Source organism: Taudactylus pleione, unplaced genomic scaffold, assembly GCF_031769625.1.
Source record: "Taudactylus pleione unplaced genomic scaffold, aTauple2 ptg000186l, whole genome shotgun sequence".
NCBI classification, from domain to species: domain Eukaryota; kingdom Metazoa; phylum Chordata; class Amphibia; order Anura; family Myobatrachidae; genus Taudactylus; species Taudactylus pleione.
The window spans coordinates 8,262,504-8,281,251 of NW_028284588.1; the positions used below are offsets into that span (position 1 = coordinate 8,262,504).

Here is an 18,748-nt window from a genome sequence, read left to right on the forward strand (position 1 = left end):
CAGCAGCGACAAGCGTGCGTCTGTCTGTTAAAGGGTGGTGACACCCTCAAAGTGTGCTACACAAACAATAAAAATATTCTTCTTTTTTCTGTCTTTGTGAATTGTGTGGGCTGTAGCCGCACCTGCATCCTTAAAGCAGCAGCGACAAGCGTGCGTCTGTCTGTTAAAGGGTGGTGACACCCTCAAAGTGTGCTACACAAACAATTAAAATATTGTTCTTTTTTTTTCGGTCTTTGTGAAATGTGTGGGCTGTAGCCGCACCTGCATCCTTAAAGCAGCAGCGACAAGCGTGCGTCTGTCTGTTAAAGGGTGGTGTAACTCTCAAAGTGCTCCAAAAAATAAAAAACGATTTTTTTAATGTGTTTGTGACTTGTGTGCGATGTAGCCGCACTTGCATCCTCAAAGCAGCAGCGACAAGCGTGCGTCTGTCTGTTAAAGGGTGGTGACACCCTCAAAGTGTGCTACACAAACAATAAAAATATTCTTCTTTTTTCTGTCTTTGTGAATTGTGTGGGCTGTAGCCGCACCTGCATCCTTAAAGCAGCAGCGACAAGCGTGCGTCTGTCTGTTAAAGGGTGGTGTAACCCTCAAAGTGCGCTCCACAAACAATAAAAATATTCTTTTTTTTTTTCTGTCTTTGTGAATTGTGTGGGCTGTAGCCGCACTTGCATCCTCAAAGCAGCAGCGACAAGCGTGCGTCTGTCTGTTAAAGGATTACATCGGTGACAGCATCCAAGTAGGCATGTCAGACAGTCCGTACCTGTACTGGCAGGAAAAAGAAGCAATTTGGAGGTCCCTGTACAAACTGGCTCTATTTTACCTGAGTTGCCCCCCCTCCAGTGTGTACTCCGAAAGAGTGTTTAGTGCAGCCGGGAACCTTGTCAGCGAAAGGCGTAGGAGGTTGCTTCCACAAAATGTGGAGAAGATGATGTTCATAAAATGAATTATCAACTCTTCCAGGGAGACCAGCCTCCAGAACGTACAGAGGGACCTGTGGTTCCAGCAGGGACGAATTAATACTCTGTGAGGATGAGGATGTACACACTGAAGAGGGTGAGGAATCGGTGGATGAGGAGGATGAGGATGACATCTTGCCTCCGTAGAGCCAGTTTGTGCAGGGACAGATTAATTGCCAGCTTGTTTTGTGGGGGCCCAAACGAACCAATCATTTCAGCCACAGTTGTGTGGCAGACCCTGGCGCTGAAATGATTGGTTTGTTAAAGTGTGCATGTCCTGTTTATACAACATAAGGGTGGGTGGGAGGGCCCAAGGACAATTCCATCTTGCACCTCTTTTTTTTCTTTGCATTATGTACAGTTTGGGGCCTAGTTTTTCAAACTGCCATCCTGTCTGCCACTGCAGTATCACGCCTAGATGGGTCACGTGTTTGTGCCGCCCACTCGTGTCGCTTAGCATAGTCATCCAGCTACCTCGGTGCAACCTTTTGGACATAAAAACACTATTGTGAGGTGTGAGGTGTTCAGAATAGACTGGAAATTAGTGGAAATTAAGGTTATTGAAGTTAATAATATCATAGGAGCAGAAAAACCTACAAATTCTGTGATTTTAGCTGTTTTTATGCTTTTTAAAAAAAAAATACAGATCCAAAACACAAAACCCAGAACACGGAAGGGTGGTTTTGGCAAAACCAATCCAGATCCAAAACACGAAGAAAGATCCAGATCCAAAACCAAAACACGAAAAGTGGCCGGTGCACACCCCTAATATAAACCCTGGCCTGTTAGTGTGTTTTGAGCACTGTGCTTAAGAATCACTGCTCTAGTGGGTCTCATCAGCGTATAACAAGCAAATATCAAAATGTAAGGCTCATTTACCTCAGGTGTGTCTACCAAGGGCAGCTGTTCTATATACTGGTTATATTCATCAACTGTTTTGCCTCTAGGGATTCCGTAGCCTTTATAGAAGTAAAATTTATCCATAAACATGTGCTCTCCAAACCAGACTCTTGTAAATGTGTTCAGCAGTGTCTTATCCAAATCATCAGTCACACGTCCACCATACTGCACTTCTCCTAGCATATACCGCAGACAGCTCCAATTCACTGGGCGCTTGGTGCCCACATCATCCAAATGGTTCTGAACAAACTGCACACTGGCAGCAAAGTCTGCTTGGTTAAACTCATATGGGATGTTCCAACCTAAAGGTCCAAACTTTCTTCTTTCCTACAAGCAAAAATAGCTGGTGTAAATAGACATGACCACTATATGTGCATCTGTTACACCAATTATATGCAAGGTATAATCCTACTGCCTTGGGATGAGGGGAAAATCAAATTTCAATTTATTTCAAGAGAACATCACTATTGGAAAATATTTGTAATTTGAACATGCATCATAAACCCTGTTAAAAAGCATTTGTCATTATGCAGAATTGAATGGAAAATATATTTATGCTGCATTTGATACATATTTAAAATTATTAATGTTTTAGTTTTATATATATATATATGAATGAAAAAACTTTTGCAGTATATATATATATATATAGATATATATATAATTCTGCTGGTTACTTGCTGTTATTTAGTGGTTTAATAACATGCCATGGGACCTGTGCTCTGGTTTGAAAATACAGGTAACTATACAATATACTATTGTTTTCCTTTATTAATTAGGGTAATTCCTTGTTTGTGGCTTAGAAACAACAATTTTGTGGGAATGACAGCAACAATTATGACCATGGTGGTACAGGGAATAGGATACATCAATCAGTAGTTACGCTGCAACTCCATAGATCCCTTATGTCCTTATTTAATTTAATACTTTGAAGGGGATGAATGAAGTGGGTTATAAGAGGTACAGTAATAAGAGTAGATATGCTTACGTATATTTTAGTAAGAACAATGCTTTATTTAATACAGTATACTTGTACTCTCAAGGAACAGGATTCCATACCATTAGCAGTATATTATAGCTACACCATTGTTCCAGTGTAACATTGCCTGTGCCTATAAATATATGCTGCTCTCTCGCTAGGTTATGTGTGTACCTGTAGATGGCCTGTTATTCTCTGGACATTTAATGCATGTAATTAATATGAACACTTTATTGTCTGACAAATTTAGTAGTGGGTGGTCAGCGGCTAACACAAACTGAATTACTGCCAACAAGCTAAAAGAAAAACCTTATGCAGTGTATTAGGCAATATATACCTGCACTGTTGTATGGAGAAAAGCAACAGCATACAGTAATGGTTTCCACTGTGGAACGTTGGTTACATCCAGTAGTTCTTGAGAAACTCCAGAATATGTCCTCTTTAATCCTGCCTTCACACCTACCAGCAGGAAAATGACATAAGGGGAAGACATGAAAAAGAAAGTGTTTCTAGACTCTGTAGCAGCAATGATGAATATGGAATTGATGTTAAGCTTTTGAGAGCGTGTCAGGGACGCACTGATAGAATTAGGGCTGTGCAGAGTATTGTGTACACAGACATCTCTTGCAGCAAGGATAAGACTGGTGTAAGTGCACGCTGATAATGATGAAGGCTATGAACCAAGTGAATATGTGAATATCCGCATTAAGTCTAAGTACTTAATGTGAGTGCAATTGTAGCATACCTGCATTCAACTCACTATCAGGCCATACATACTGACCTTATGAATAATTGAATGTATAATTTTGTTAATTGATGACAAAGTGCCAGCAATAAAAGTGAAAGTTTGCAAATGCATAAAGAGCAGAGCTGTATCAGCCATAACTGCTTCTTCATTGCATGCACAGAATTAAGGGGCTGATTCAGCAGTGCACGCAAGAGCAATGTTGATCGCAGATTCCCGGCTATTGGGAATCTGCGCTTGTGCAGGACCCATTCTGCAAGTGTGCAGAATGGGTCCTGCGTGATCGCACGCAGCCCCTTCTATGCCTCTGCCTGATTGACAGGCAGAGGCATTTAAGGGATGGCCAGCGTTCCCGGAAACGGGGGCGTGTCCGCCATGTTTTCCGGGAGTGGCAAGGCCAGGGACGCAGCTTCCTGGCCTCGCAAGCTGGCCAGTCTTACTCAGCTGCGTGGCGACCCGGTGCTGTCCACCATCAACCACCGATGGTCGTGATGGTGATCCCAGTCTGCGACCTCGGTTGCAGTGCTGGGATCGCAAATCCGGCAGGGGGTGTAATACACCTCTTGCTGTATTTGCATATTAGCAAAGACAGGATTGTGACGCTGCCTGCAATTCTGTTCCAATCTGAATCAGCCCCATAATGTGGAATTTCACCTGTATGGATTCATAGCTGTCATTATGAATGCATACTTACACCAGCCTTATCCTTTGTGCATCAGTCCCAATATAGAAAAGGACTGCCTATTTTATACATTAGCCATTCAATAAAGTAAGATCTCCCCATACATTAATTACATTTATCTGTAGTATTTATCAAGAGAGAAACTAGTGAGATATTGAGGTCTCAAAAAAATATTTCAGAACAACTACACTATTTATATAGATACACTGTTGGCAGTGTTGGACTGGGGCATAAAGAGCCCACCAAGAAATGCAGTGGTAGGGGCCCAAGCTTAAGGGGTATGTCCAGCCACAATAGGGGGTGTGGCTAGCCACCAAAGAGGGGCTTGGACAACTATTTAAAGAGGATGTAAAGAACAGGGCCATTTTATAATGGACAGGAGTGTGTCAGGACCACCCACTTTGGTTGGCATTAGGGCTAATCTTGGTTTTGTTTCCACAGGAACAAACAAAGCACCCAAGTTCATCCATGATACTGTTCCACCAAGTTACTGTACACCTGTGGGCCAATCTGACCATGACTGTAGCCCACCAACTCAAATGGCCCCTTATAGGAAAGGTTCCTGGACTGCACACCCTGAATTTATATAATGGGAGGTGCTACCTGATGAGACTAATTGCAAGCACAGAAACAGACAAATCTCAGGAGCACAACTCCAAATTACTGATAATATATAAATGCAATTAAATTTTGCAATCAATAGAGGTTTTTAGCATAATCATGGCCAAGGTTATGGGCCTACACACCATAACCAGGTAACCTCTTTAGGGTTGGTCCCTAACATACTAGGGTTCAAATCCAGAGCGCAGGACCCCCACAAACTGGCCCAGCTAAGCCGCCCCAGGGCACCGCCATAGTAAGAAAAGTGCAGTGTAAAAAATTGGCCCTTATTAGTACTCAGGGGTCTATTCATGATGAACTTGAAGTGGCTACTGAAAATCACACTATATATCGCATAACATCAATGCGATATATTGTGATGTTTAGTAGCCATTCATGTAGACTGTCTGGCGTCTTCGTGCAGTATCTGCCCTCTCCGTGACGCCTGGAAGCAGTGAGAAGACAGACCTATTGGGAGCCCGAAATGCCTGCTTCGCACTGTACATGTGGCGGCATCTGATAGCAACAGGTCAGGTCAGTCCTGCTGCAATGGATGCTGGGTAACACAGGGCGCGGAGCCAGTGCCAGGTACCGGACAGACAGCAGGGAAGTATGCAACTTCCCTGCTCTGTTCGGTTCGCAGTACAGATTACGCCATCCTGAGATCTTTCTGCACTCTGACATGTAGATAACTGCAATAATTTGTCAGACTGAGTGGTATAGTGGTATTCACCACTTCCTAACACTTCTAAGAGAATGAAGAAAATAGTGTTTCCAGTGTCTGGTGGGCACTGGAAACAATGTGTTTAAGAGGGAAGATTGAGGAGTAGGTATTAAATGGGTAGTAGTTATTAGAGCAGTGACCGCGATGCCACTGGTCTCAATCACAACGCTGAAAGTCTGACACGGGTCTTAAGATAGGTGTCGAAATACCGGGGTTAGCGTTAGGTTTTGGGGTGGAGGTTAGGATTAGGCACCCCTAGGGGGGTAGGTTAGGCACCCCTGGGGGGGGTTAAGGTTAGGCACTAAGGGGGGAGGGTTAGATTTAGGTACGATGGGGGGAGACTTAGATTTAGGCACTAATGGGGAAGGTTAGGGTGCGGGGTGGGGAAGGTTAGGGTTAGGCTACAAAAAGGGATGGTTAGGAGCAGTGGCGGCTGCAGAGGTGGGGCTGCAGCACAGTCCAAGATTTAAATAGAGGAGCTACACCATCTGCCAGTGAGCCCCTGCCGGTGATATTTGGCAGCGTTTGAAAAGGCAGTTGGTGAAGCTCCCCAATTTGAATTTTGGACTGTGCTGCAGCCCCACCTCTGGAGCCGCCACTGGTTAGAAGGAGGAGGGTAAGTATACTTACCCGACATCTGTCAGTATACCAACCATCGGGATGCCGCTGTCGGTATTTTGACACGAGGCATCCCGACAGCCGGCTTTACATACCGATTCCATATTAAATAGGTATTAAATTGTTAATTTTATTGAGGCTGAAACTCCCCTCCCTCTTAAACCCCCCATCTCCACCTGCAACTCAGTTTTTACTCTTCCAAAGCCTGATGGAGAACATAATAGTGCACAACGTACAACAGAATTTAGAAAAGCAAATAAAAAGGTAAAAGGCACTAGTTCCAGACAACATTCCATATATGCGAGGAAAACCTTTGGTGTAAGGCAGGAATCATGAGTTGCATGGTACTGTAACAGGATCAAGAATACTTCAGAAAGAAAAAATCTGCGGCATTGTTTGAGAAACTGTAGAAGATAAGCTGTTGGATATTCCATTATTCACTCTTATATTAACTTTTACACAAGTATAATTACAAACGTTACCTTGAGGTGGTTCATTCGTGAATTTTATTGATGATTGCAGCAGATTTATAGGAAACTTGGGGTGGACTTCTGTGGTCACCCATGTCCTGAAGCCCTCGTGCACACTTTCTGTGACAGTAATTGTATCTAGCAATTCATCCATGAAGTCTAGACCCAAGTGACAGTTCTGAAGAAGTAACCATCCACCATCTTGCATAGACTGACTTAGCAGACGCCTGGCGTGGACTTCTTGCCCTTGACCCATTGAGATAGCACGGCAAGGAGCATTCTATGGAAAAAAAAGGATGTTTTCAATTAAAATGGCAAAAAAATGTAACATTTCTAGGAAAGACCATAATATCATCTTCAAAGGTATCATACAACTGAAAGGAAGGAAAATCCTGTTTGGTTACAAATGACAATAGACTGTGCAAGCAGTCATTGTCCAACATGTTAGAAGTGGACAATAGAACATATTCCAGAGCCCTGAAATATTTAGTTTGTACAAAATGTTTTCTCATAAAAGATTACAAAAGTCTGTAGCTAAATAAATACCAAATGTAGTGCTACTATGGAAACCATTGGAAGTTTTACTAGTACAAATAATGTTATGCTTGGTAAATGATGTACAAAGAAACATTTAGAAATATCACAGAGGGATCTTCGGCCTATGTCATTTCATACCTTTGATTTGGCCAAGCGCTCAATGTTCTCTGTAGGATCTGACCCCATTGAAAGGAAACAAACCAGAGGGGTTCTGCAATCACTTTCAGCCCACATGGATTCCATGTCAAGAATAAAGCCTTCAGCATACCTTACACCAAGAGATTCCGCTATGTAATGTCTAGCCTACAAAGCAAGCATAGAAGATAATTATAAAAGTAGAGTCTATTGGAGACATCAAATACACTGACCACTCCCATGCCTTGTATATTTTCCAGTTTTCAACTGAAGGTGAACAAACTTTTACTTCACAATTAACTATTTTAACAGGATTTTGAAGGATATACTGTAGTATTTTTTTTAACAATGACAGGGATTTACCATAAACCCTTGTATGGTTAAAAAAATTAAATGCAGGGCCACATTAAATAATTGTACCATTACTCCATATTTACGGATGGCGGCTATTAAAGGCAGTATCCCAAGAAAGGATATGCAAATGAAATCATTATATAGATAAAAATGTAGTGGTACCTGTGCGATGGTTCGATCAGGACACCAGCTTCGAATAAGAAGCAGTTTCCTAAAAGTATCCAACAAACTGTCATAACTGTCAGGTAATAGAGACTCTTCAGGGGCTTCTTCATCAAACCATATTTTCCACACTTTCTCATTTCTTGCCACTTGTCCCAACAGATTATTAAAGGGAGGTAGTTTGGACAACTGTACCAGATTGAGCCAGGTCATGTCAAGTATCCATTTTTTTGGCTTTGGTTCTACAGAATTTAGATCTAGTGTTGCACCGCCTGTTAGGAAGGAAGCACAGTGGTTTCACAAATGTCTCATTCTTGGGTAAGTGTAGCAAGCCTTGGAGAGAGATAAAGTGGAGAAGTTGCCCAAAGCAACCAATCCGCTCCTAGCTTCCATTTATCTAGCACAGTCTGTGAATAAGCAGTTAGAAGCTAAGTGGTTTCTTTGGCAACTTCTCTACGTATCACTCTCCAAGGCTTGATACAGTACATCTCCCCTTAATGTGCAAAATAAAATGCATACAGATGTGTCCACATACATCTATCCTCCGTGCACTACACATAACGCGGGAGCTCTGTGTGACTCGGTAGCACCGACCATATTTTCATGCAACTTTTTACCTTCAAATGCATCTTCTTTACACAGTGATGCAAATATCTAGCACAAGCAGCTTCTGCTGATTAAAATGATAAAGTCGGATTTCTGCTCGCAAATCATGATAGTAGAAATCCAACTTTAGTGCCGGCCACTTTGTTGTTTTCCAGCTTAGCGCAGCGCTAACAGCCTCGCGGCCGGCAAGTTAGTCAGAGAATGCCGGTTACAGCGACCAAGCACCAAGCTTATGGTATGGTAACTGGCATTCTCTGACTTAAGCGGTCCTAGTCGGACTTAACAGTGCGGTCAATTGCATAGCTCCGGGAACTCCTTCCCAGGGCTATTCAGGACTGCGCTGAATTGAATCGCCCCCAATGTGTTTTGACGGAAATAATACAATTGTTTAGCCCAGGATATTATCCCCTTTCACAGTACGTAAAACAGCAGCAGAGTCAATTAGTTTAAAGGCTAACAGGTTGCTGACACAGCCTGCAAGAGGGAACTAAGTGAAACAAATGCATAAAATAGTTGTAGTGTATATAAGAATGAATTCTAATGTGTTATCTAAAAAAGGAAGAAATTGGTGCTATAATCTAATACATTATGGGGAAAGGAGACCAGTTCGTGTATGCAATTGGTCCCCTTTCCCCATAACGGCCTGCCATACAGCTTTCCATTCTCTATTTAGTATTACACTGCTAGCCTATTGTCTTTGTAAGAGACACAGGCAGAATATGTAGGTCAGGGAGTCATTTTTGTAGCAACAGAACACTTACTGTACAAAAGGTTATCAACATAAATGTGTTCAACTCACACACCATCGGCAGTTTCCATATAAAATGAATATTACAAAGAAATGGAACTTATTTATATTTGTACCTTTGATAAGTGTCTGGAATTCATTATGAGAAATTTTCTTAGCTTGCAAGTCAATCTTTAATGCCATTAGTAATGTAAATAGAAATTTGTGGTCTTCATACAGGCCTCGAGCAGTGTACTTAAACACCTCAAAGGTAAGATACTCAATGATGTTTGCAATTCTTTTGGATGTCAGCTGGGATTTTACAGATCTTTCCATTGACAAGTCAAAGATGCCCAGGAACTGTCGGAGTGAGGTCTGATACATTACGTTCACCAGACTCATCTCCACAATGAGAAAGTAGAGGATGCTGCCACGCGTGGCTACAGGGCGATACTCCTCACGAGCTGTATTAATCTTCACCTCTGTTTCTGCTGCAATTGTCAGCTTCTCGCTGACCTTGATAATAAAGACAAGACACATAGCACATTTATTAGTCAGAAAAATCATTTGCAATGAAGTTTTGCTTTTTTAAAGAATTTTAACAATCCAATGCTATTAACCCAAGACATATAAAATATATACCAAAGTGATTAGTACTGCAAATACCTCACTGGAGATAATTTTAGTTTACTGAACAACAAAAGTTTTTGCAGGTACATGAACCCTGGGAATAGCATAGTTCAAACACTACCAAAAACTTTCTTATTCATTTATTCAAAAAAAAAATAAAAAAATATATATATATATATATATATATATATATATATATATATATATAAATTATAGCACGGTAGCATGAAATACAAAATAAAATATACAAAAAATAGAGAAGGCTTTTTCTTTTAAGTTAGTGTGAAAAAACCCAATCCTTACATAAAATAATAATATAGAAAGGATTTATGCTATACATTGTAGAGAAAAGTAAATTAAATAAATATGTACAATGGGCAATATAGGTGGGGTCACTAAACTATTCAAATAAGGCAAAGATCATTTAAGCTGAACAAGCCTTTAAACAGCGTGCTGGATAACAGTTTCATTTTCATGGAACACGTTTTATGTTAATTATGGCTAAATTTTTAATTGCACCCGGGTCACTGATACAGTAACTGCTTTATCCTTTGTACTACTCATTGCCAAAATGTTTCAGAACCATTAAACATGAAAAGGCATAGGACTAGACAAGTGAAGCAAGGCAATGTAAGGAAGTTGATATAATTGCTAATATAATTGCTACCAATGCTTGGTTTTCAACATACATGTGATATATTCAACTTTAAAATATAACAAAATGTTAGATGGTTCTGGGACATTTAGTTATGGAGAACATTATAACATTCGGAACCAATTGTATATGGATTGTACTCAAATTCTGAGTGGTCTGTACTGCAATAAATCATTTATCAGAATACAATTTATTCAAATCAAATCTTATAATTCTTGACTTCATTATCTGTCTCTAAGAGACCTCTAAGCACGCTGGCACCAGAAAAGCTGTGTTTCTTTACAAACCTAAGGTTTTTGTGATATAAACTTCAGAAGTTGTTATTTTGTATTATCACAATACACATAAATGAGTAAAAATGTATATGTGTACCTCCTCTGCTGTGGATTTTGTTATCCTGAGGACTTCAATTAGAGACTCATCTTCTACGAGAGAGCCCTGCGTGCTGGTCAGACGAAATAAGAGGTTGTCCTCCAGCTCCTGCATTTTCCTTTTGTTTGAAGTCACTTCCTCCATTAACTTGACTCTCTCAGCTTCCAATTCCTACAGAAATCAGTTAAATGAAATAAGTAATAATGATAAAAAGATAGGCAATGTTAAATAAACTACGCTTTCTAACCTATAGTTTACAAAATACAAAGAATCTTTTTTATGAATACCAATATATTTATAATATATACATATATACATATATATATATATATAAGTCCACTGTCCAGCACTCACACCAAACACCAATGCAGCGGTGGGGTGCACACCAGCTGTTCCTCCTGGGTCCAGGGTTCATCAGCAGATATATAATCAAAGAAGATGGCACTCACCAATATAAATGCAGCTTATTTATTCCAATGTGACAATATAGGCTTACATACAGGCATCGACGTTTCGGTCCCCAAACTGACCTTTTTCAAGCAATCAAGCCTTTACTTGCATAGTGGCAACCGAGTACAGCTCCCCTTGGAGTAAGATCCTGATCTTACTCCAAGGGGAGCTGTACTCGGTTGCCACTATGCAAGTAAAGGCTTGATTGCTTGAAAAAGGTCCGTTTGGGGACCGAAACGTCGCTGCCTGTATGTAAGCCTATATTGTCACATTGGAATAAATAAGCTGCATTTATATTGGTGAGTGCCATCTTCTTTAATTATATATATATATATATATACATACATACACACGTGTATATATATATATATATATATATACATATATATATATATATATATATATATATATACACACACACACACACAGTCAGGTGCATAAATATTGGGACATTGACAGAATTTTCATATTTTGGCCTCTATTCACCACCACAATGGCTTTGAAATGAAACAAACAAGATGTGCTTTAACTACAGACTTTCAGATTTAATTTGAGGGCAATTACATCCAAATCAGGTGAATGGTGTAGGAATTACAACGGTCTATATGTGCCTCCCACTTTTTAAAGTAATGGGACTATCAACTCAAAAGCTATTTCATGGACAGGTGTGGGCTATAATTTCATATATATATATATAGATATATATATATATAGATATATATATATATATATATATATATATATGAAATATAATAAAAAATGTAACTATGCCCGTGCTCGGCTTACCCATATTATACATGGTACCAGCAGCGCAGCAATATTAATGCGATAAATGTACACAGAAACACTTTTACCGGCGCTAACAATAATATTCTGAAAATCTGTGTGTGTGCAGCAAATAAAACCAAGGGGATTTTGTCATGATTTGATCAAAGCATTTAAGCCTGCAGCCCAGCGGCAACGGACCCCTTTTTTCTGCAGGTCCCTACACTAGCATATATGCCTGGGCAGTCGAGACAGGTCCCTCCCTACTTCCTGTCTGGTGAAGTGGCATGTCATCATCTTGGGAGTCTGGGGCCTAGCTGTGACACTCCCAGCCTATTACCAACATGGAAGAGCAGTATCCAGCAACATCAAAAGGAAGCAGATGGTGGATGCTGTTCTACTGTATGTCAGTGACTGGCAAATAGTGTGTGATGCAAAAGACACTGGCATTATGTTATGTTATATGTCACTCATTGTGTCTCTCATTCTGTGGTTTAGATACCCCTTATATGGCTGCCTAGGTTTACCTAGTGGTAGTTACGGCACTGCTTAACTTCTACCTAGCCAGTATTCATTGTGGTATAGAACAAATAATATTCTGGCCATTTTAGTGGTTCTATTTATCAATAAATATTCACAGGTATATCCCGCAAATACACCTCTATCGGTAGTATCTCATATTCAGATGCACTAAGTGGAAGCTGAAAGACCAATGGTATACACAATAAGACTGAAAGTTTCCAGGGTATACTATGTCTGACATAAAGAGAAATAGTCTCCTTTAACCAGAGCCGTAACTAGACTTTTTGGTGCCCTGTGCCAGAGGGAGCATTGGCGCCCCCCCCCCCCACCCAATTTTTTAGATAGGGACATAAGATAGTGCACCTGAAAAAGGGCCAGGGAAGAGATAGGGGTACTCCTGGGGCAGCCAGGAGGTGCCGGGGACAAAAGAAGAGGAAGATACAAGTGAGAATGATAATAAACATGAAAATTGACAGGCCCAAACAGCACCGCCTGCCCTGCGGTGCCCTGTGCCATGACACAGGTCACACTACCCTAGTTACGGCCCTGCCTTTAACATTTTATCTTCTTACAGGCTTACCAGTTCTTACATGATCATAAGGCTCTACTATTATATCTATTATATAACAGGATATTATTATCTATTTATGGTGACCTTTATTTTGTAGACAAATGCTGCACCTGCAGTACCTTGAAACCAAGTGTGCGTGGATCTCCACTTCATTTATACATTGCATAATGCCTTGTATTTTGATGAAGCCACCTTTGCTTTACGTTGTCTGCTCTCTCCCAATCTGCTTTGTTCTACAGCATTTCCAGCCCTGGCTAGGCAGGGGAGCTATGACGTATGAGGAAGCAGACCAGGAAACATCACAGTGGATTATGCAGATTGATGTACTGTAGTTAGATTTTATATATGCATAGTGCACAAGGCAGTGCACAATGTATAAATATGCAGAGGGAGTCCTGTACCTTGGCCTAGTCTCTCTTAAACTCTACACAACGACTGGACTTATACTGTCAACCAAATGCCCTTATGTCACAAATGTAATATATATATACTGCTGCATCTATATTTCCTTATATAAAGAAAAAAATATTTTACCTTCATGCTAGACAATAAGCTGCTAAACTATTATCAAATAAAATACTCAAGGTTGTATTTATTGAAGGGCCAAAGCTGCATCACTTATAGACTTATTATTGAAATAAAAGGAATATGGGCTGTGGTGCCAGAAGCATTGAACATTATGATGAAGAAATAAGTGGACAGATGGAACACCATGGCACTCTCAGATCCTTTTCAGTTGTTCCGTTACAGAGAGAGAGCTTAATGGCGCTGCAGAGACATCATGGGTTGAGTGATAGGAATAAATACTCAAAGAGAATATTATCCAAAGCTTTGCGAATATGTAAAATGTCTGGTAGTCAATCACAGAGCACCCCAATACAGAAACATACAAACTAACATAGACTGCACCTAAAATATCTTTTATAGGATATCTCTAATTATTTGGGAATTGGGAATAGCCAGATGACTTTATGAGCCATCTGATTCTTTCATTATTCAGCCACAGAGAAGTTAGGAGAAAGTATGGAAGGGAGAAAAATGATCTACTTCCATTGTTTTATTAGTATGATACATATCCCACCCCACCCAATAGATTCAGCACCATATGGCATCACACTGATAAGATAAAAAGAAATCCTATTTCTGTGCTTATTGAGGAAATCTGAAATAATTGTAAAAGCAAAAATATGTCGAACTATGCAACTAATCTTATACTTTATTTTCGATTTCATGATGATGCCTTTCACAGAAACAGATTTTAATTTTACAGTGGAGATGATGTTTATATAGCCATTATTTTATACAGGATTCTGCATTTATGTTCTCAGAATTTGTTTGTATTCATTTATTGGATAAAATGAACAAATGCAAACTGGAGCACTTGCTGTGAGATGTGAATAGTGCTTTATGAGTGCCTTTATACATTATTCACTATATAAACAGAAGGAAATCTGCTAAGAGCAGCACATCTATAACTGAAACAATGAAAAGTATTGTACCCAGATTGTAGCTACCACTTCACTGATTTGGGTGTTTGTCTGTATATCTAAATATCTGTTATATATAAATACATCACACTTGCCTACCTTCCCGGAATGGTCGGGAGGCTCCCGAAAATTGGGTGGCCTGTGTCATCGTGGCCCCACACCATATTCACAGCACCGGTAATCACGGCATTGCATAGAGGAGATGGGGCTACTATGACGCAAACGCACTGTCATGCCCCCGGACCCGCCCACCTCAGCCGAGCCATGCTCCCCGCAGTGCCAAAATGGCTGTCCTCTCATGGAGGAGGAGGCAGCCAATAGGTCAGCAAGTATGAAACTCATACATATATATAAATGGAAATTTAGAAGTGTCAGTTTGGAATATACAGTATAAGTGTATAGTAAAGTTTTACAATCAAAGCAGAAGGGGTGCAAAACCATCCTACTTCAACCATTGTATATATAAATCAGGTGGGGGCACTTCACAGTGTAAAATATTTTGTAAATAAATAAAATATGCAGACCACAATTAAAATATACGCAAGTAAATCGCTTATAGTTTACCACAAAGTGAATGCAGATTTTTACACAATAATCAGTAGAATATTATACTGTATACTGTATTATACCAGTATTGCAGTACTGCTCAGGAATATCACCAGTAGTGTGTCATGAAATGCCGTGTTAACAATGGGATAGATGGAGCTCCAGCTCCAGGCCACCATATAAACATAGTATTAATATTGTATTTTCTAGTTTTCTAAAAAAAAATTAATTTTTTTAATTGTATGTATTTAGGGAGACATTGAGGCTGATAGTGTAAGGAATGGGTATTCAATGTGCAGTCCTCCAGCTGCTGTGAAACTACACATCCTAGCATGCCCTGCCACAGTTTTGTTATTAGGGCATGCTAAAACGGTGTCAGGGCACACTGGGATTTGGGGGTGTACACATTCGCATGGCTTTGGCCACACCCACAGAAAACTGGTCACAACTCTCCCCTTCTCAATATAGGCCCTTGAACATTTTCAGACCAAGTAATCAGGCCACTGTACACCTGATTATTGTGGAATAATTAATTTTCTACAATATCCTGTGCCTGCCGATTGTCCTGTCTGCAGATTTGTAACATCCAAATTGTAGAACCTGTATGTAAACTAGATTTGAGAATGGTCATCTGCTGTTACTGGTTCTTTACCAGATAGATGCATTTATGTTTCTTACAATAATGGTGTATGACTGTGTTGCTATTCTATTGTAATATATAAAACAGATATGATCTGATATATGTGCTCACCTGCTTTTCTGTGAGAATAACACGTCCAAGGAGCTGATCTTCCAAACCTTTCATGGTAACAGTAAAATCAATAACAGCCGTCTTTGCACTAATTTCCGGAGTGTAAGCTGGGTTTGCCAGTTTAGTTGTGATATAAAGAGTGAATCCTTTCATAACGTCTACTTCTTTATCACCAACTTTTACCTATTAGAAACAAAAGTAAATAAATGAGCAATATCAGGCATTATAAATGTTTTCCTCTCCAGTAATACATATTGATTGAAGACAACTATGGAGTTATTTCATACAATTGTGGAAATATTTCACAATTTTAGATTTATTTAATACAGTTGTAGAAATATTTCAAATTAGTATATAGTTATATAAAAGCATAAGTATGCAATTATCATTTGTTATTGATGAGAAAACAGTGCAAGCAACCACTTTATTTATTATACCACAATATTCAGTTGGATGGAGTCTATCAAATCACTATGAACTAGCTGTTATTGATGCACTACTCCCATTATACTGAGAGCGGAAATTGCTGCCTTTACTGTACATAGGCAATGCACTCTAAGCAGTATATTTACTAAAGTGCGGGTTTAGAGAAGTGGAGATGTTGCCCCGCAACCAATCAGATTGTAGCTATTATATTCTAGAAGGTGCTGGATAAATGATAAGTAGAATCTGATTGGTTGCTAGGGGCAACATCACCACTTCTATAAACCTGCACTTTAGTAAATATACTGTACCTTTAAGTGATCCACAAAGGCTTCATATCAGTGACTGGAGTATCCTCAGGCGAAGGTATATGAAGAGGGCACTGGTATTCAACTGGACATAGCTATGACACACACACACACACACACACACACACACACACACACACACACACACACACACACACACACACACAGTTACATCCCCTAGTGCTGGAGCCTGTAAAAATCTCCTGGCAACCTTATTCTTAAGTAAGTTGCCAAAACAAGGTGAGCCCCAGAAATATGGTTGCCACAATAAAACCAAGGGACGAAATCTATATTTCCGAGAGTGTTTTAAATATCAATAAGTACTGTTATTTCCCAGTTCAACAATAGATGCATCTCTAATAAATTCTTCATGGGAAAATACTAAACTGCTTAGCTTAGCTTATCCAGCCAATAAAAATCATTTTACTTTAAAAGTCGATCCAGACTTGATGAAGTTTTTCTCCAGAACATTGTCAAGTGCTGGGTCAAGTTCTTCTCCAACATCCTCTATCATGAGCGGTCTTCCCAGAGAAAGGCTGTCCTCCAGGTGAGTTCTGAAATACTTGTGATTCAGGGATGTCACCTGTACACACACATTGCACAAAAGTCAGGAAACGCATTTAGATAACAATGTGGCAGCTACATGTTACCTTCTGAAAATGCTAACATTTATCTTCCGGGATTACTGTAATCACAGAAGCTTTTCTTCTCAGTTCACTCCTCCAGAATGATTATTTCTATGAATTACTTTATAGTTTTACATTTTAACAATGACATTTTATGCATTCTAATACTCATACAAATAGCAAATTGTTCAAAAGACATATGCACAGAAATAAAAGTTCTCCATTATGTAAATCATGAAGCTGTTCAATGTGAGCACCAGAGATCTGTTTCATTGATGAGTCTATGCTGTTGGAGTCACTATGGATATACTATTACTATAATGTGAGTGTTATGCTAATAAATTATGTTATAAAGTAGAAAAAAATGAATAAAAATAATGTTATGGCACAAAACAGACACTTAGTGCTGTTCTTTATTGTATGCTGGGACAACTCCCACACAACATAAATACACATATAATCACTGGTCTACAACTGGTTGTATTTTTATTTTCCAATACTAAAAATAAGCATTAATGATACGGTCTATTATTAGTGTATGGATATCATGAAAATGTAAGCACTGTGCAAAGTGTCTCACAAATGAAAATCATTTTATGAAAAAAGAATATAAAAAATATTGCCACAGCAGTTGCTGTACCTAATCTAAAGTCAGGACTATACCTAATTCTTTATTGCATGTGACTGGATTTTATGTTCTGTAACAAAGAATAAGATAAATAAAAATATAATTGGGATTTCGAGTTTATAGTTTCCCAACAGATTTATTAACAACATATGGGCCATCACTGTTCGGTGTTAATTACCAAGCTGCAGGCGCATCATTGCTAAGTGTAACGTTAGTATATTTTCAGAGACACACAGGAAATGAGGGAAGGATGGTTATTATCTTATACAAAAAAAACTGATTTAGAAGGATCAAACTAAATCTAATACTGAATAGGCACCATAAGCTGTTGCGACCAAGCGGCGTAACGATACATAGCGCTTGTCGTACACACATCACTCTTTGCACCGCCCCATCTCCCGGGCAGAACAGCAGATGAGACGATGCGATGAACAACCGTTGTGAAAGATATGTTGTTCTGATCCGCGTCAGAGCGATATATTGTACGATACACTGTATAGTGTGTGTACTCATCTTAACAAAGAGATTCTGCCAAAAGGTACACATTTCTCATTGGGATGCGTAGTTTAAGGTTTGAAATTCTGCCAAAACTACTTTGAGGGTATAAAAGACTGCAATTGAGTAACCTCTGCGGGGTCAAACATAATTTGTCTGATGTGGCTTTGTGTGACATTTGTGGAAGAGGAAGAATGGAGCATGGAATAATAGCAGAGAGTACAATAACTGAGAACATGTGTGACAGTGGAGTTTATTACAGCTGGATGGACATTATGCAGGATATTCAGGAATTTGTAAAAAGTCAAACAAAAATTCTGAAAG

General features: G+C 39.5%; 1 protein-coding gene across 1 annotated transcript in view; it reads right to left on the bottom strand.

The window, feature by feature from the left end:
- Positions 1-18,748, bottom strand: part of LOC148519646 (dynein axonemal heavy chain 5-like) — a 449,515-nt gene that overhangs the window by 77,859 nt on the left and 352,908 nt on the right. Inside the window, exons 63-71 of the mRNA XM_088476296.1 lie at positions 17,103-17,258; positions 15,945-16,127; positions 10,853-11,023; positions 9,333-9,711; positions 7,863-8,134; positions 7,350-7,514; positions 6,687-6,954; positions 3,173-3,294; positions 1,836-2,183 (exon numbers count right to left, since the gene is read on the bottom strand). Of these exons, the coding sequence (XP_088332422.1) occupies positions 1,836-2,183; positions 3,173-3,294; positions 6,687-6,954; positions 7,350-7,514; positions 7,863-8,134; positions 9,333-9,711; positions 10,853-11,023; positions 15,945-16,127; positions 17,103-17,258 (2,064 nt within the window). The remainder of the gene's footprint in view (positions 1-1,835; positions 2,184-3,172; positions 3,295-6,686; positions 6,955-7,349; positions 7,515-7,862; positions 8,135-9,332; positions 9,712-10,852; positions 11,024-15,944; positions 16,128-17,102; positions 17,259-18,748) is intronic.